Genomic DNA, 19967 nt, shown 5'->3' with positions numbered 1-19967 from the left:
AGCATTCAAAATCCATTAATATACAAAATGTGTTACCTTAATACGCTGATTCCTTACTGGCTGGGCGTTCCGATTTTGCACATTGTGCTCGCCTCTGTAGCCCCTCCTTCCTGGCCTTTACCCTATGTCCAGTTAAACACCTTCTTTCCTTTACTCGATCTGTTATTATGCTCTTGTTACAATAATATTGTCTTGCATAGTTGTCCCCTTTCCCTCTCTGCCAAAAAACACTTGGCAGAAAAATCCCCATGAAACACCACTTTGCTCCCTTTTAGCAGTGTACTATGCCCTCTTTTCCCATGCCTCCAACCTGATTCCCTTTTATGTGTTTGCTATCAACTTGCAGCATAATTCATTTTGATGCCAAAACCTCCCCTTCTCTGGTTTTCTTTTTACTCAAAATGCGAAATTTTGAATATCCATTCCCCTTGTATAAGCGGAATACCCATTCCTCTGGTATAAGCACGCCCCCGGCTATCTAATGGGTCTGCCTGCCTCTTCATCAAGAGCTGTCTCGCTTCGCCACTTCACCCCCTCATCCTTATCTCATGTGATTGAAGTCGCTCTGTCCCCTCCTCACCATCGCACCTCTGAAGCTTGCTTGTAGCTGTTTGTCAATTTCTCCCTCTCTGTGTGTGCCCTTCCTTTGAACAAAAACTGTTGTTGGTATCGTGACAATGTGCCCTTCATGCCTGCCAATCATATTTGCTGTGAGTGTGTTTCATGTGGAACCACTTCCCATTCTAATGACGGGCTCTTGTGTCTACACTAGCTATACAATGCTAACATAAATGATGTAAATAAAAAAAGATCATGCTCCCCTAAAATGGGTCCCCCCTCAATGTGATACACCCCCTGTTCTATGTGTGTGTATCTGCATTACCTTGGTGCCTGCAGTGGCCGCATTTGTCTGCGATGTATGTTTTAACTCGTGGCGCACGAGACTGATACTGTGGTCTTGGGCCTAATGTTCATGTGGTTATGCACTGTACTGTGAAGGGTGTGTCCCCCTCCTGAGTCTTGCCAATTTCACCTTGTGCTTTTTTTTCTTCGTCTTGCATGCTTGAAAAATAAGTATGTCCTAATCTTATGCCCACATTATCACTCTCTCCTTTTTCGCTGCTAAACTAGGTGCATTTTATATCTGAGGCTTCCTACTTCCCTTAATTATGTCGATCTGTGTCATTGCAGCCCTATCTTGACCCTTGAAAGTTCCTGCCTCAGTATGCGTATGCGTGTGTGTGTGTGTACATGTGTGTACATGTGTGTGTGTGCGTGCGTGCGTGCGTGTGTGTGTGTGTGTGTGTAAACATTCCTCTGCCAGCTGATCGTCCTGAAATGCATTTGGAACTCCCAATGCTACTCTTCCCCATAAATCACAAAGCGTTCCTCCCTTTCACCTTGTGTGCCTGTCTTGTACACTTTAAAGTGTCCCACTCGTTGCTAATAAAAAAGCACTTGTAAGGGCTAAATAATAGATACACAAAATGTCTCCTACCGTGTTTCTATGCAGTGCCTGAAAAAATGCTTATAAAACCTATGGCCCCTTAAAACAGTAGAGCTGCTCAGGCAACCCAAATAGATTGTTTGTTAAACCGAAGGAGGTCTTTGCACCCATTCACATCCATTTACACTATCCCCTAACAGTCTCTTTTCACTGCCCCTTCCTCATTAAAAACCTCCAGTGTTACATTCTACAGTAATAACCTATTTTCCATAAAATGTCCTGACACTTATTCCACTGCCAATGCCAAGCAAAACCTGCTTTACTCCTTATATCATTTTTTTGCTTCATTATGATATAGATAAAAAGGTACAACGCCATACTTATTCACATACCGACCCACCCATATATAGATATATATACATATATATATGTGTATATCATTTGTAAACCCACCCATTCCTATACAGTCCTAGATAAAAACAGAGCTGATGTTCACCATTAAGTGGGCCAAAAACACTGCAGAGAAGTAAATATTTAAACCTCTGACACAAACCTGATGCCTTGTCAATACAATTTGTAAGGCAGAGATTTACAAATTCATCAACACTTGCACTAATACATTGATCAAAAAAATCAAAAACATGAAACATATGCTTGTGTTAAAATATATATTATTCATTATCCCAATATAAATGTGCAATCACTAATAAATATGAATTCCTTCCTTACTTAACTCACTCCACAGGCCACTTCCCTTCTGCTCCCCAAAACACATCTCATAAGTCCCCACACTCTGTCCCAGCCATCTAAAACCCCACTTTTCCAAAGCTTCCCTTCTCTGCGCCTCTGCCATTTCTCCAGTTACCTCACAATCCCTGTCAGCAAACCGTGTCCCTCTTACTTTGCACTTCACAATGCCTAAATTCCATGCACTTTTCCCCAATGCACAAAGTCGCAATTGCTTGTTCGCCATGTTTTGAAATTCCTACATGTGCTGCTTTTAGCAGATCCCTGTCAGTGGAAAAAACATAGCTTCTTGGCATGCTGTCCCATCACACTTCAATTGCCTGCCATAATGCTCAATACGCGCTTTTTGCTTAATTTTGTTTCATGTTGCCCAAAACATATGTTAAGAAAATCAGCTACATGCACTATCGCCTTCCGCGCTACATAAAGACAGCTTCACCTACTAAAATTCCCCCCCTCCCCTCACTGCTGGTCACTTGCCAAGAGTATCATCTTCAAAACCCTAAAAAAAATGAACTATTCTACTTAGGAGTTTTCCATCTTTCCACAGACAGCGCAAAGCTGAGCCGTCTATTTAAACACAGAAAACCACATATCTTAGCCAGGAAGCTGCCGCAGCATCACAAAAAAGAAAAAAGGGAGAGAGAGAGGAAGAAAAAAAACACACACAATTACTATATTTTATAAACATATACCACATAACACATACAATTGTATGCATTCCCCCCACACACGGCAATCCTTCTGCTACCACTTGAAGCAGAATCAAACACTAGATGTTGGCTCGAGGGGAAACTGCCCCCAGCCAATGACTGCCCTCTCCCTAAGCCCCGCCCCTGGCAGCCATCCTCGGATTTTTACCGCACGTTCAAGTGTTGGGAGTCCTCGTGCTTTAGCTCTCGAGTTTTTACTGCGTGTTGCGTTTTTTCAAAGAGTTTCATCTCATTTTTTTCGCTCAATCGAGCCTCAAGCTCCACCGTTTCTACTTCCGATCAACGGGGACCCGTTTCAAGGGCAAAGTTTTCATCGAGTTATGCTTCTCGGAGGATTCCGGAAGATCTGAGGCCTACCTCGTGGACATGGCCCAGGACAAGGGAAGCTCGACGCCCGGATCCAAGCTGTTCAGGAACTGCCCTGGATGCGGATTACAGAATGTTTTCAAGGAGGATGAGCATTCAAGATGCCTCTACTGCCTTCATGAGGACAAAACGAATGTGGAAAAGGACTGTGCGTTTTGCAAGAACCTGTCGGAACGGGCCATGAGGGACCGCCGCACCCGACTCGCAAGCCGGCTAGATAAGGGCTCAACAGGAGAGAAGAAGACGTCGAGCGGTCTTCTAAGTCCTGTGAGGGCGCCCTGGCGACGGGGGCCCAACAAAAGGCAAAGCACCGCAAGTCTGCGGGCACTGGGAGCGCCGAATGGTCGGGCTCCTTGGCTGCCAGGCAGGGCGCGCTTTCACCGACGCCATCAACCGTGAGCCAACGCTCTGGCTCGGGGAAGAGGAAATCCGAGAACCTGGGCAAGCTTCTGGAGAGGCCTCGGTCGATCTCGAAGGAATCGGCCGAGGGGGAGCGAGGCGGTGACCCTCCCAGGTGAAGGCCTCAACCGCACCCAAGATGGTGAAGGCCTTGATTCACCCGGCTAAGGCCCCTATCGAGGGAGTCGTGGTGACCCTGGCGAAGCCTGTGGAGGCTACCCCAGTGGAGGCGACCTCAGGGCCCAGTTTCCCTGCCGCCTCAGAGGGAATCCTCTTTCCAGCCCATCAGCAAGACCCCCATCAAGGCCCAGTTTGAAAAAGAGGGGGGGAGCCGATGGCCATTACGGACACGGGTACAGCCTCTGAGGAAGAGCTGGTTGAAGTCGTGAAAGACCTCAACAAGAGGTTCGAGAAGGTTCGGGGGAGAGATCCTCAGGAAGTGATCGCAGAGAGCAACGGTGGTGACGACGAGGCTCCAGTGGAGGAGCAGCCATTTCGTCCGCCGCAACCAAGGCCCAGGCCGCAGGACAGCTCAGCGGCCATTTTGGTGGCAATCCAAACCTTATGCACGGAGATAAGGACGAGGTTGCCTCTAACCCCGACGGGAGAGCTGACGGAACCAGGCCCGTCGGGAAGTCTGCCAAGCAGGCGGAGGAGAATTCATCCTCCCCCACCCTTCCAGCCCTCGCGGCCCGTAGAGCCTTCATCTCCCTCTCCGGAGCCCAGAGATGACACGGCAACGGGATAGACCTTCCATCACCACCCCCTCGGGCTTCTCCGCCCGACGAAATTGGCTCCTTCCACGCCATGGTTGCCAGGTCATCCGAGCTCTTCCAGCTCTGCCCCGAGGAACAGAAGAAGGAAGGGTTCCTCTACCAACGACGAGAGGCCAAGAGAAAGACGGTCCTCGCTGTACCGTTGCTTAACGATATCTGGGATGAAGGGCTTGCGGTCCTGAAGAACCCCTCTACAGATCCCGCCAAGAGGGATCGGTACGAGAAGAAGTACAGAGTCCCGGATTCCACCCCCCTATGCCTTAGGGCCCAGCCGACCCCGGATTTGGTCGTCTCTGCTGTGGCCAAGAAGACAGCGGCAGGGGCGACGGCTTCAACTTCTACCTCCCCACCCGACGGCGAGGGGAAGAAACTGGATGCCATGGGGCGACGAGTCATCTCGTCGGCGGCGACGACGATCAAGGCGGCCAACGTCCTAGCGATCGTGGCCCGCTACGACAAGGAGCTGTGGTACAAGATTGCTCACTTGCTGGACTTCCTACCAGATGACAAGAGGGCTGAGGCCCTAGAGATTCTGCAGGAAGGAGAGGTGGCGTCGGATCACGCCATAACAGTGGCCACGGACATCGCTGACACCAGTTTCCGCCAGTTGGGCAACGGTGTTTGCCTTCGATGGCAGGGATGGCTCAAGGCTACTGATTTCCACCAGGACGTGCAAACCAGAGTTTTAGACATGCCCTTCGACGGGAACAACCTGTTTGGGGAAAACAGTAGATGAATCTCTTCAGGCCATCAAAGCCGACACGGAGACGGCACGGACCTTGGGAGTTTTGCAGCAACGACGACCGCCCTTTCGGAGCTCTGGAGGCAAGCAAGGTACCTCCAAAGGATTCGGCGGTGGCGCCTCGACGTACCGCCAGGCAGCCCGTTCCTCCTCGCAAGAAGCCTACAGAGGGTGCGGCAAGTCAGGAGGATCCCGTCGCCAGAGAGGCCAAGGTGGCAAGGCCACCTCCAAGCAGGACTGAACCGGGCGTAGTGTCGGGCCCCCACCGAAGCACCCCGGTGGGAGGCCGGCTGGCGAGCTTCGTCAGCGTGTGGGAGTCCATCTCCACCGACCGTTGGGTGCTGGATGCCCTGGCCCACGGGCACACTCTCGACTTTCTAAAGAAGTGCCCCCACATTCCTCCCGTGGCGAGGAAGGAAAATCACGTCCCTCAACTGCTGCTAGAAGTAAGGGCGATGCACAAGAAAGGTGCCATCGAGCGCGTCCTGAAGAGACTCCGGGGCTCCGGAGTATACTCAAGATACTTCCTCGTCAGAAAGAAGACAGGCGGTTGGCGCCCCATCCTGGACCTGCGTCGGTTAGACAAATACATCAAGGCCCAGAAGTTCCGGATGCGTGCTGGGACAGCTGGAGGCAGGCGACTTCCTATCATCGTTGGACCTGTAGGATGCTTACTTCCACATCCCCATTCGAAAAGGACACCGAAGGCTTCTCAGATTCATAGTCCAAGGACGGCAATACCAATTCAAGGCCCTGCCCTTCGGATTGAAGTCGGTGCCCAGGGTTTTTACCAAGTGCCTAGCACCAGTGGCGGCATGGCTGCGCCTGCAGGGGATCCATGTTTACCCCTACCTGGACGATTGGCTCATCCTGACAAGGGAACTTGCTGTCGAGCACACTGCAAGGACCGTCATGCTGCTCCAGGTTCTGGGTTTCTCCATCAACTTCCCAAAATCCCACCTACTTCGTCACAGGTCGCACTGTTTCTGGGAGCCAAGCTCGATACAGTGGCGCGGCTGGCTTCTCCGTCGGAGGAAAGGACGAAAGCCATCCTGGGAAAGGTGCAGCGTCTGCTGGCCACGGACGTGGCCAGGGTGAGATCCATCAAGTCACTCCTCGACATGATGTCCTCTTGCATCTTCCTGATACGCCTTTGCAGGCTGCGGATGCGCCCTCTACAGGAGTTCCTCGACGCCCGTTGGATACAAGTAGCGGGCAGCTTCGAAGACAAGATCCCGCTCAACGAGACCTTCCGCCAAGTGATCCGCTGGTGGGGCACCCGCACGCATCTCGTGGCGGGCACATACTTCCAGACCCCAGCACATTAGGAGACAGTGATGACGGATACCTCCCTGGAAGGATGGGGAGCGCACACCGGAAATCTACACGCGAGAGGCCTTTGGCTCCCCGAGGAGAGGTCACTCCACATCAATATTCTGGAGCTCCAAGCAGTGTTCTGGGCTCTCCGGTCTTTTCTCCCTCAAGGGCAAGGTGGTGAGGATCTTCACAGACAACACCACCACGATGTTCTACATATAGAAGCAGGGAGGAACTAGGTCCCCGGCCTTATCCAAGGAGGCCCAGAAGCTGTGGCATTGGGCAGTGGCCCAGGGGATGTTTCTGGTGCCTTTCCACCTGGCAAGGATAAAGAACACCATCGGCGACTCGCTGAGCAGGGAGCTGCGCTCATGCCACGAGTGGGAACTACGTCAAGACCAAGTGGATCGGCTCTTCCAACGATGGGGCAAACCCCGGATCGACCTGTTCGCTACGGCGACAAACTCCAAGTGGCAGAGGTTCGCCAGCAGGTTTCCCCAACCGAGAAGCATGGGCGATGCTTTCTCCTTCCCCTGGGACGGCCTGTTCCTGTATGCGTTCCCTCAGTTGCCGTTGCTACTGCGACTCGTCAACCAACTCAAGAGGTCCCGGTGCAGGAGGATACTCGTTGCACCGGCGTGGCCGAGGCAGATCTGGTTCCCGGACATTCTGGACTTGTCAGCGTCCCCCCCCAATCAAGCTACCGACGGACGCAGATCTTCTCTCCAGAGAAGGAGGCGCCATCCTCCATCACGACCCGAGGTCGCTGAACTTGCAGGCCTGGCTCCTGGAGCACTAGAGTTTGGAGGGTACGATATCACGGTGGACTGCAATGAGGTGCTTGCAAAGGCCAGGGCATCCTCAAACCTCAAGAGCTATGGACACAAATGGAAGAGGTTCTCTGTCTGGTGCCATGCACAGAAGATTAACCCTCTGTGGATTACGGCTCCCCAAAAGCTGCTGTACTTGTTGTCGCTGGCCAGGGCGGTGGCTGGCCCATGCCTCCATCAAAATACATCTGGCGGCGATCTCCCGCTACACCAGAACTACGGGACGATCATCTCTGTGGTCTCATCACCTGGTGACGGAGTTTATGAAGGGACTGTTCTGTTCATTCCCGCTGGTGACGGCTCTGGCCCCGGCGTCGGAGCTCAACGTGGTGCTGACCAGGCTCATGGGGGCGCCATTCGAGCCCCTGCACTCAGCACCGTTGAAGTTCCTGTCGTGGAAAACAGCATTTCTTGTGGCCATCACCTCCGCACGACGAGTGGGAGAGATCCAGGCCCTTTCCTGTAAACCTCCATACCTGACTTTTCACGATATGAGGGTGGTGCTGAGGACGCACCCCTCCTTCATGCCCAAAGTGCCGTCGAACTTCCACCTCAATGAGCCCTTGGTGTTACCAGTTTTCTTCCCGTCGCCTTTGTCGCCGTCCGAGAGGACTTTGCACTCGCTTGATGTGGCTAGAGCGCTGAAGTTCTACGTGGACCGCACGAAGAGTTTCTGGAAGACATCACAGCTGTTTGTGAACTTTGGACCTGTGAACCAGGGGAAGGCCCTCTCAAAGGCTTCCATTTCCAGATGGCTCTCCGGCTGCATCATGCACTGTCACCGGTTGGCAAACCGACCGTTGCCCGGCTGTCCGAGAGCCCATTCGACCAGAGCGATCGCTGCTACCATGGCGTTCTTGTCTGGTGTACCCCTGCTGGACATCTGCAGGGCTGCTACGTGGAGGTCGACGCACACCTTCACAAGATTCTACTGCATCGACCGGGATTCCAGGGAGGAGTCCAGAGTCGGCCAAGCAGTGGTGTGCAACCTGTTCGCCTGAAGGTGGGCCTGGTGAGGAGGTAAGAGTTGCTTAATGTTGAGTTTATGTAATGCTTAATGTTGAGCCTTACCACCTCCCGTGGTTGTGCATGTGTGTACTGCTATGTTTTCTTATATTCATGAGCATGTGAATCCATGCCAGACCCCATGCTGGAGAAGGAACAAGTTACTTACCTGTAACTGTTTTTCTCCAGCATGGGTCTGGCATGGATTCACATGCGAAACCTCCCTCCTACCCCTCTGGGGCTCTTCACTTGGTCATACTGCCACTTTTTATGCTACCAAATCTGAGGATGGCTGCCAGGGGCGGGGCTTAGGGAGAGGGCAGTCATTGGCTGGGGGCAGTATGACCCAGAGACCAGTGATTGGTTACTACTAAGAAAGACAGATCAGAAACGAAACTGATACTGATTTTTTTCTTTACCGAGGATTCCCAGCCTGTCGACGGGGAATATTCATGAGCATGTGAATCCATGCCAGACCCATGCTGAAGAACAACAGTTACAGGTAAGTAACTTGTTCCTTTTAAACCACTGTGACCTGTGAGGATGGCATGGCATCGAGCAGTAGACTTAGACAGAATGGATACAAGTTGCAATAACCTTTATTTAAGAATTTGGATGGAATGGTAGAATTCCTAACTGTCCCTAACTCTAAAATGGGAGAAATCTTGACCATTAAACAACAACCTATACGTCCAAGTCAGTCTGGTCAAAATAAAAGGTCCTATACTAAGAAAACCTAAACATGTCCTCCTTCTCAAGATAACAAAATGTGTTAAGGGAATACAAAAAGGAACATGGTGTCTGAAAAAGAAATGTCAAAATGGCTTCACTACCAACTCCCTTCCCCAGGTTGAACCCTACCGGGTCTAGAGAGTCTCTAAATAAAGGATTGGTGGATGACAGTTCTGTCAGTCTTGCATGCTTTGGTTTACTGGTACAGTTCAATAGTTCAATCTTAGGTTCTCAACTTCTGGTAGTTCACTCACTTGCTTGGGCTTCGCTCGCCTTGCCATCAATACTCAGTTCATATGCTTTTAATTTCTCACAGTTCTGCACATGCTGCCCTCTCGAGCCTGTCTTGTATCGCTTTATCACACAATTTCTTACAGTTCTACACAGGCTTCCCTCTGCCGGGCTCGAGCCTGTCTTGTTCTTTGTGGGGGTTCCATTCCCCATGTTTTTTTTTATCCAAGATTTCTTTCACTGTCAAAGACTTTGGAAACTGCAAGGAATTTACATAGAAGTCTGAATGACCACTTCAAACTTTCTTTCAATATTCCTTCAATTCACAACCCATACTCAGCTTGTGACACCAGTACTTCTTGGTACTTATTATTCTCACTCTCTTTAGTCTACCCTCTTGGCCTGTTCAAATGTTTGTGTGTAACACCAATACCTTTTGCTATTTCTTTCCCACCAATGCTTCCTGGTACTTGTAATTCTTGTATTTTACTTTTACCTTCTTGGCATACTTCACAATTCACATCTTCTCTTGCAACACCAATGCCTGTTTGTACTGGTAGTTCTTATTCTCTTGCACCTGCCTTCTTAGCCTTTTCCAAAGTTCTTATAGCAGCACCAGTGCCTCTTGGTACTGGTAGTTCTTATTCTCTTTCACTTGCCTTCTTGGCCTTTTCCAAAGTTTTTATATTTTACTTTCGCCCTTTGGCATATGTCATACTTCACATATTTCATTTTCCTCTCATTCAACTTTCTTGCCTTTGATCTCCACTAGTAATATCTTTCATACGTTCATAACATTTCACAGAGACATTTGAATGTGCAAGTTCCTCTCGCAGGACCACTCTGCTACTTTGTATCATTTTCATTTAACAATTGTTCTCTTCATTCGTGTTTTATCGGCACACAGGCAACCTTCAACTTTCAAATCACAGTCACTTTCCCTCTAACATCCTCTGGTTTTTCGCAGACCTTACAACCAAAAGTTGCATTACTGGGCTCTTGGCAAAATGGGATTGGCTGAACAGTATAGGCAGAATTACGGGCTATAGGGGACAAGTAATCTGATTGATCTGGCCAGATCTGGTAGCTCCTCCCAGCACTACCCACAGGAGGTCAGTGCAAGTCTTGTCGATTTAGGAAATTTACCAGCATGTGAACAGAAATGATAGGGGGGGAGAATGATCTCAGAGCACCGCCTGTTTCTATCTAATGTTACCACTTCTCTAACTTCTCAACCCCAGAGCAAGGACATTGAAGTCTCCATCTTCACGCTATATTACATTTTTACATCTTCTGTCTTTGATGGGTACAACATTTTCTGTCTGCCTCACATGAATGGATCATGTGCTTGGGGATCAGAAGTGATTTTCTCTGCTTGCATTTGTGAGGGATTTCGGCCTTCTGTCATTGCAGGTGCTGTATCTTTTCTGCTGACTCAAACTCTCTCCTCCAGCATTCTCGGCAGGATTGGACATGCTGCCAGATCTGCTTTGCGTTTCTCAGGAGAATCAGTGTGTCTGGTCTCAGCCCTGTGTCTTAAGCCTTCCCAATTTATTTCAATGCAATTGTGGTTTCCATTTTGCTTTCATGGCTGTTCATGAAAATTGCTTTTAGGTGTCAGCAAGCAGTTCATGTGTGTTCTTTTTCCCCTGGCTAATGTCTCTACGGGTGTGTTCAGCCGTGTCGCCTCTTCATGATTACTTTGGTGATGTCATCCGGTCATGGTCTGTGGGGCTGCTTCAGTGGGTGGCATCCGTCATCTTGGGGTATGTTGGGGGGGGTTTGAGGCCCCCTCAACACATAGTTTCGGGCACAGACAGCAGAGGCGAAACTTTCTCATTCTTCCCTCAATATAGTGGCTGCCTTGATTGCTGTTTCCCCAATTTAACCGTAAAAGAAATTGAAATAGGAGATTTGATCTTCAATTTGTTCGAATACGAACATTACCATCAAATCTCCCATTCGAACGGCATTATAGTGAACAAGGGGAGTGGGGGGCAGCGTTCAGTATAATGTCAGCTGGGGTTACCCCCCCAAACCAAGATTTAAAAAGGAAAGGACCCTGCGGCGCCGGTTCCTGATCACAGAAGTGAAAGGAAACAGGCGTTGCAGGGACACAGTAAGTCAGCATCACACAGCGCAGTGTGCCGCCGCAGGGTAAATAAGGAGGTGGAAGAGTAAGCGGGTTATCCGAAATGGCTGTGTGAGGGGAAAACTGAAAGTTGTTTGCTTTCATATACTTTCAGCTTCTTCTTCCTTGGTCATTTCGAATTCGAACAAACAGTAATCCTTCGATTGAGGCACTCTTTGTAACTCTGTTCTCATATGGCCAATGAACAACAAGAATTAAAGCACATTCTTGGAAGGTTTGTTTATGCCATTTTATATTCTAACGCTGAGGCCATAAAACAAATGGCCCATCTTTAATAGCTTCTACAGAAAATAACCCAAACATGGAAACACCTCTCAACGGACCATTGATCTAACATCCCAGGTGCTGGAAACGATTTCCATTGCTAAAGAACAATGTGATCCCTTCTTTGCTGATGTCGACATTACCCTTGATCGGTCATTGCTCACAGTGCATGAGGAGCCTCCAGTGGAAACATATGAGTGCAACCATGATATACCGACCAGGAACAAATCTCAGGAGACGCAGGGGCCGTGTAAGGAAGCTTCCCTATCCCACAGGAAAATCTGCATTACCTCTCTAAATAACTAAGGCAAAACCTGTGCCTCTCCGGTCTGATAGCCTTAGGTCGCATGAAGCCTTAACTGCCCCTGTAAAGCAACCACAAAGTGACATTATTAGGGAAACATGTCCTACAACAGGGCAAACAAGGATTACAACCATTCAATGTGATGGCACTCTTTGTCAAATCCAATTACGTGGCCCCATTGATTAGATGGCTGCAGGTGGGTGACCCCCCCAAAAGCGTAACCTGGGCAGCCCAGGAATCATTGCCAATGTGCCGTCCCTGATTTACATCAACTAACTATGACAAGCATAGCTAAAAACTCATTTACTGACCATAATGGCACAACAATACATGGGCAGCAAATGCAACACAGTATTCTGTGTGCAAAGAGCATGGCATCGAGAGAAATTGTAGCCCTGCGTGTGGATAACATTCCTTTTAACCAGCCTATGATAATTATTGAGCAGGGCCAGTGCAGACAAATGTATAACTACATGACTTATAGTAATAACAATCTGATAACAGTGAGCCAACCCACATCCAGTTTGCTTATGTACACTAACATAGAAACACTACCGGGCGGCGGGGGGCGCAGCAGAGCCCACCAGCCCACAATTACCTACCTTTCGGAAAGTGGGCAAAATTGTAGGAAATTTACCCATGAGCTTCCAGCCCATTTATGAACCGATGTTTCCTAATGAACCTGTTTAAGAATATCCCTGCTCTAAGGAATATTAATATTGAGGATATTATTCATGTAGAGCTTCCCAAAGCAGATAGCCAAACTAACTGGCCAATGATGGAATGTATTTCATCAGCAGTGACAACCTTACTAAGTACCTATCATCTGTAACTGAGGAAACTGGGTTTCCAGTTGACCGATTGTCGCAAATATACATTTAATCTCGACAAAGAAGCAGCAGCCAAGGAACTCCCGACTACAGTTTTATCAACTAAGCCACAAGATCATCATATTAATGAAAAAAATAGATTGTTGGCCACTATGTCGATCATAAATGCATCTACAGGCACCCAAAGGGTTTTTAAACAATGGATCCTTGACACTTTCACCTCTTGACTTGTTAAACCAAATGTCTGTAAATGGTCTTCTTGGAACACACGCGGATATAACTCATTTCTGTCAGATGGTCTATCTTTAGTTGTAACTAGTGATGTGTTCTTATTGCACGAGAACTGGTTAACAGACAACTTTTTCATTGGTGACTTTAACATCCTGAGTCATCCAGCCATACGCAGATTAAGGGGGCGCCCAATGTGAGGTCTGGCTATAGGCGCCAGAACCAACTTGTTGCTCACCCCTTTCATCACAGGGGTAGTCTTCCCTTATATTTTACCAGGCACTATCACAAATCCTGATTATAAAGATTGCAACACCTTGATTATAACAATGTACGATCCGCCCCGAGGGCTGAATTTTCTCCCTTTGTGATAAGTAAGATGTATGATATTCTGCAATGTTGAAATAATCAGTATCCTTCTTGTCAGGTGGTAGTGGCTGGTGACTTTAATGAGCAGATTGTGACTAAACTGCATAGTGATGAATGTGTAGATCTTAGCAACAATATATCTGGCCAAAATGTAGCCCGACCAATGGTATAACAAAAGGTGCCTGATTGGGGCAACTGTTTAGATGCACATGATCTAACATGTCTTAATGCTAAGGAGGGCAGGGGTGTACCGTTTAAAACCACTTGGACTAACAGTAAATTACACTCCTGTTTGGACTATGTTTTCATAAACCATGAACTTTGGTCTCTCTGCAGTGCCATTTCTTATACACCTACCACTCTTAGTGACCACACATTTTGAGTGGACTCTTTATCTGGGAGAAGATTGTACATTTAATCAGAAACCTAGGTGTCCCAATGTTTCAACCAATAATCGAGGCAATAGACTTGTATGGTCCGACATAAACAGTGAGAGATTTAACTCATGTACTTGTTCGGCTCAGGCATGGATGGAAACTTTGTTGATGCATCATAATTGGGACATGCGTAAGACCATGCAATCACTTTTTAATGAGGGGTTCATTTGACACATTAATACATGACAGAAAGAAGTAATATCGCAGGGACAGGTCAGTGGTTGTCCGGGCTAAGGATGTGTCTGGTGATGAACAAATAGCTGCTACAACTTTGCTCTTCACTAGATATAAAAAATAGCTTTGTCATCACAAGCACTCATTACACAGTGCCAACTGGAAATGTATGTTTAAACTCCTACATACTAACGTCAAAAAGAAATTCTGGTCCTACTGCTGACGTTATTTGACTGGTCATACAACCCAAGAGCTCAGTCCCATCTCTGAGGTAGTCTGGCTCACCCATATTTCATCATTATGTTTTGACAAAAGGATTCCTGAAACTGCAGTGGGCGATTTGGCTATCACCCCAGCCAATGGTTTATTAACATTGGACTTCGATCTTGAGGTTATCCAGGGAGTCCTTATGAGACTGCGTTCTTCTAGAGCCCCTGGTCCAGACGCTGCGCCTACTATTGTATATAAATCTAATCCTAACTATTGGGCCGGGATTTTGGAGCAGTGGTTTAGAACATTATACGAACTGCAACAATACCTGGTGGTTGGCTAACTCAAAGTGCCAGAGGTTTGCCAGCAGGTTCCACCAGCCGAGGAGACTGGGGGACGCGTTCGTCCTGTGGGAAGGACTGTTCCTGTACGCATTCCCCCCCATTCCGTCTCCTGCTACGAGTCATCAACACACTCAGACGGTATCCTTGAAAGGTAATACTCATTGCCCCGGTGTGGCCGAGGCACATTTGGTATCCGGACCGTCTCAGTCTGTCAGCTTTGCCTCCGGTCAAGCTGCCAGTGGTTCCGGATCTTCTCACCAGAGAACGAGGTGCAATCCTGCATCACAACCCAGGATCACTGATCCTGCAGCCCTAGAGCCCTAGAGTTTTGGTGGATATGAGTTGCCTGCGGGCTGCAGGGAGGTCCTCACCAAGGCCAGGGCGTCATCAACCTTGAAGTGCTATGGTCACAAGTGGAACCGGTACGCTACGTGGTGCCGGTCGCAGAAGATTACCCCACTGAGGAGCATGGCCCTGCAAATTCTTCCATACTTGCTATCCTTGGCCAAGGCCAGATTGTCACGCCTCTATAAAGGTGCATCTGGTGACTATCTCCCGCTACATCAGGTCTCCCAGGAAAATCTTCACTTTTGTCTCACTGACTCGCTAAGGAGTTACTCAAAGGACTTTTTTGATCTTTCCTGCTGGTGAAGGCTTCTGCCCCAGTGTGGTAGCTCAACCCGGTGCTGAAGAGGTTCATGGGGGCCGCCTTCGAGCCTATGCATCAGGCCCCTCAAGTTCCTCTCTTGGAAGACTGCTTTCCTGGTGGCCATCACCTCTGCACGGAGGGTAGGTGACTTTCCACGATTCGAGGGTGGTGCTGCGGACGCACTCCTATTTTATGCCGAAGGTTCCATTGGAATTCCACCTCAACACGAGCCTTTGGTGTTACCTGTTTTTCCCAGAAGCCTTTGTCACCGTCAGAAACGCCTTTGCACTCGCTGGATGTTGCTTGTGCCCTCAAGTTCTGTGTGTCACACATGAAGAGTGTTTGGAAGACTTCACAACTGTTCTCGACCTTTGGTACTGTGAACCATGGGAAGGCCTTGTCCAAGGCTTCCATTTCAAGGTGGCTCTCCGGCTGCATCATGCACCGTCATCGGTTGGCGAACCGACCACAGCCCGGCCGTCCAAGAGCCTACTCCACCAGAGTGATTGCTGCGACAACAGCGTTCCTTTCTGATGTGTCCCTGCTGGACATCTGCAGGGCTGCTACGTGGATGTCCATGCCCACCTTCACGAAGTTCTACTGCATCGACAGAGATTCCAGGGAGGAGTCAAGATTCGGCCAAGCAGTGCTACGCAACCTGTTTGCTTTAGGGGAGTCTGTTCCAGAGCTAAGAGTTTTTTGCTTCTGTTGAGCCTTGCCACCTCCCATGGTTGTGTAATGTTGTACTTCTATGTATTCGTTATTCATGAGCATGTGAATCCATGCCAGACCCCATGCTGGAGAAGGAATTAGTTACTTACCTGTAACTATTGTTCTCCAGCATGGGTCTGGCATTGATTTGCATGCGCACTCTCCCTCCGTCCCCTCTGCTGCTCTTCTTGGTCATACTGCCGCTTTACGTACTTACCAAATCTGAAGATGGCTGCCAAAGGTGGGGCTTAGGGAGAGGACTGTCATTGGATGGGTACAGTATGACCCAGAGGACAGTGATTGGTTTAAAGAAGAAATACAGTTTTAAGTGAAAGTGAAGCTGTTTTTCTTTTTACAGAGGATTCCCAGCCTGATGACAGTGAATATTCATGAGCATGAGAATCCATGCCAGAGCCATGCTGGAGAACAATACTTACAGGTAAGTAACTTGTTCCTTATTATGGCTTTATACCATGACAGAATGGTGTCCATCCGCCTGAACCAAGAGGGCAACACCTCCTGCCAGATCGGAAGCAATGTTGGACTAAAGAAGAGGTGCGTATTGGCAATCCTGTTGTTCAATTTCTAGATTTCTGACATGTATGAATCATTGAAAGGGATCCGTAATTTTTCACCTCGGATTTGAGTTGTACCCATTCCATGGCTAATGTACCCAGATGACACATGCCTCGTGGACTGCACCCACATTGGGTTGCAGCATTCTATCAACGCCTTACAAAACTATGCAACTGCAAATCACCAGTTTTTGCATTAACGCCACCAAGACCCAGATAATGATAATTGGTAGTAGATCTAGCCATAAGAATTCCTTCGTTTGGAAATGTAACAACTCTGTTCTGGAATTAGTCAATAAAAACATCTACCTGAGCTTCCTTATTCAAGCAGTACCCACCCACTCCTGCTACAAAGAATATGTTAACACCAAAATTATACAAAAATGGTCGGTAATTACAAGATTTGTAGCTAAACAGGGTGGGAGTAACATAGGTTTATTGGCTATATATACCACCAGCATTGTCCCGGGATTAACTTATGGCCGCAAATTACTTTTCGGAACCCTATGTTGATTGGTTGGAAAGGCTGGAGGGAAAAATCCTTTGATCAATTCTTGAGGTCCCCAGCGCATTTCCGGTGGAGGCTCTCCGCTCTGAACTGGGTTACAATCGATGTTGTCTATCTGGTACATCAAGCACTGTAAATTGTTTCTCTCTCTAATTACCGCAACAGTGAGACTCTTACAGGACTCTTTTTCCCTTAGATATCAAGTTCACTGTCTAAACTCGTTTTTGTCTGCACTAAAAGCGACTGCTTACACACATTTCAATTATATTGATTTATCATTCAACATCAATTCAGTTATAATTACTGACAGAATTGCTCCTGATGTATGGAATAAATTAAAGCAAAAGACACTGGGCCTCATTCCGAGTACGGCGCTAACCAATGGCGCTATTAACGCCTTGGTTGACGCCGTACCCGGAACGGCAGCGCCTTGGTGGATGGCGGAATCACCGCCCCATTCCAAGGTTGGCGGGGCGGTAATTCCCCATTCACCAAGGCTCTTCCCCATTCCCAAATGAGCCCCCATAGGGCTCAATGGGAATGGGGAAGATGCAAATAACGGTGACCCTTCATTACGGTCACCGTTATTGGCTTGGAGGCCCCTTTGCGCCCTCGACTTTAACACCTGCTCAAAGCAGGCGTTAAAGGCGAGGGCGCAGAGGGAACTCGGAGTATGGCGGTAAGGGATTACCGCCACCGGTCTCGTTACCGGTGGCCACTATCCCTTACCGCCATACTCGGAATGAGGCCCACTGGTTTGTGACAAGGCATACACCATTTCTAAGATTAATCTGAAAAAGAGATACCTAGAATATAGTGGACAAGGATGATTTTGTGTCAACAAACCCTGTATGTGTCTGATAAAAATTAGTAACAAGGATCTAAAGAGATGTATTACTTATTTGCAATTCAACATCCTACCTACGTATGAATACGTCAATGGATGGTCAAAGGTACCCTATGTGTGTCACTGCGATTAAAACATTACGACATGTACTAACACAGTGCCCCAATCTCTGTACGCAATATCAAAAAGGGTACCAAGCCTTTATTTTGCATATCTTGGATGTGAGGGATGATCAGTCCTGGAATACATTGACTGGGGCCCGCTCGCTTGTGATCACTAGTCCAGCATACTATATCTGGAAGGAGGTTCTGAGAATGATAGAAGGGACTCCTAATAAGTCCCAACATGTTAAATTGTCCTGGACGTATTGTGTCGTTCATCCCCGGTTCCAGAGGCTTGAACAGGGGATAACGGCCCGGCAGCCCAAGTTATCAGCCCCAGCGAAGTAAGGGCGGATAACGAGGGCTCTGGGCCGCTATCCCCCCTTCTAGGGGCTGCAATGGGGAATGAAGGCCATTCGCACCCCGGGTTGCCAAAGTGGTAATCCGGGATGCTAAAAAAAAGGTTTTTTCTTCCTACAGCGGGCCATTCGCAGCGTCCCGCTGTAGGAAGGAAAAGCCTTTTCCAAGATGGCTACCATGGAGAGGGAAGGCAGCACTCCGTACAGAGCCCCTCTTCCCTTTCCATGGTGGCCTGTGGAAGGCGAAGCGAAGGAGCGGATGCGGCAGCGGCACTCGCCACCGGCGAAATAAGATCAGTAGAGGGGTGGGGGTAGGAAAAAAAATAGAACAGAGGGTATGGGGAAGATGGCAGCGGGGGGAGCGTGCCGTCAGGCATCTTGGAACGCAGGCTTACCGGCGGTTCAAACCTGCGTTTCCTCGCCACCTGGCTCCCCCCGTCCTGGTGCTGATGAGGCTTGTGTTTTATCATTAATCTTGTGAGATGCTGAACTGTTTTTATTTGTCAAGTAATATTGATTCAATGAATACTGTGTGCCTATGTATTGATCGGTTTTAACATGTTTTTGAAATTGTGATAATTTTATGAGGACTAATTGAACTGTGAATGAAATGCACTGTAATATTTATAAATCTTTGCTATTCTTTTTTTAAAAGGGATAATATTTTAGGATTATAGACACTTTACAATGTGTAGCTTGATTGTGCTGCCCTGTAATATGATTTTGTTGTGTTGTAATTGTGCCTAAGGTGATATTCTTTATTTACCAAATGCACATTAAATATAAAAAGAAAAACGAAAATGCAACTCTGGCAACTCACTTGCCTCAAAATGATTTATACTTTAATGAAGTCAATCATATGTGTGATAACCTCAGAAACGTCATGGTCGTAAAGTACCTAGCTGATCATTGTTGCTAACTCCATCTACACATCTCAGTTTGAAAATACATTGCACTGCTGGTGATTGGGGAGATGCATGTGATTACTAGATAGTGCTTGGCATAGTTCCTGTACATCGGCTGCTGTTATGCCCAAACAGTCTGAAAGGACGCCTAGAATATAGATATACATGTGAGTAGCTTTGTCTTTCTTTGACTGTTACACCCACCTTTCCTTTACCATTAATAGGCTTTGCATCAGCCACACTGACTTTTCCCTTTTGTGACTCATTATTGCAGGTAGGAGCAAGCAGCAGGACATCCCTTTTTTATCACTAGAGGAAATTAAGGATTTTCTGAAAAAGCAGATTCAGGATTGCCCAGACGACCTCATAACTGAACTTTGTGAACATTTAATAAGGTGAGTTATAATGTTCTAACCAACAGAACAAATTCAGGAATTTTCTAACTCTCAAATCGCATTTCAATGATGCATGTCTTCTTGTTTAGTACTAAAGGCCAAGTCAATCACATCAAGTCATTTACTTTTTCATCGACCTTTAAAACAGTAGCAGTATTTATAGATGAGTAGTAGTGGCCTACAGCTAATGTCTAGAAAAGGTCAGCATTTCAAGAAGCAATTTATTTGCATTTATTCACCAGCCTCTTTTCTACCACATATTTCTTACCATTGGGTTACAATGGCATAACATTTTCATCG

At 47.8% G+C, this 19967-nt stretch overlaps 1 protein-coding gene across 2 annotated transcripts in view; it reads left to right on the top strand.

Annotated features, from left to right (window-relative positions):
* UFL1 (UFM1 specific ligase 1) overlaps positions 1–19967 on the top strand; it is a 1228658-nt gene that overhangs the window by 902865 nt on the left and 305826 nt on the right. For both annotated transcript variants that reach the window (XM_069606422.1, XM_069606423.1), the window contains one exon: positions 19547–19667. In XM_069606422.1, the coding sequence (XP_069462523.1) occupies positions 19547–19667 (121 nt within the window). The remainder of the gene's footprint in view (positions 1–19546; positions 19668–19967) is intronic.

This window comes from Ambystoma mexicanum, chromosome 4p (assembly GCF_040938575.1).
Source record: "Ambystoma mexicanum isolate Mex_15411 chromosome 4p, UKY_AmexF1_1, whole genome shotgun sequence".
Classification (NCBI taxonomy): Eukaryota; Metazoa; Chordata; class Amphibia; order Caudata; family Ambystomatidae; genus Ambystoma; species Ambystoma mexicanum.
Note: the sequence above shows the minus strand (reverse complement) of the source record. Positions and strands in the feature narration are given on the sequence as shown.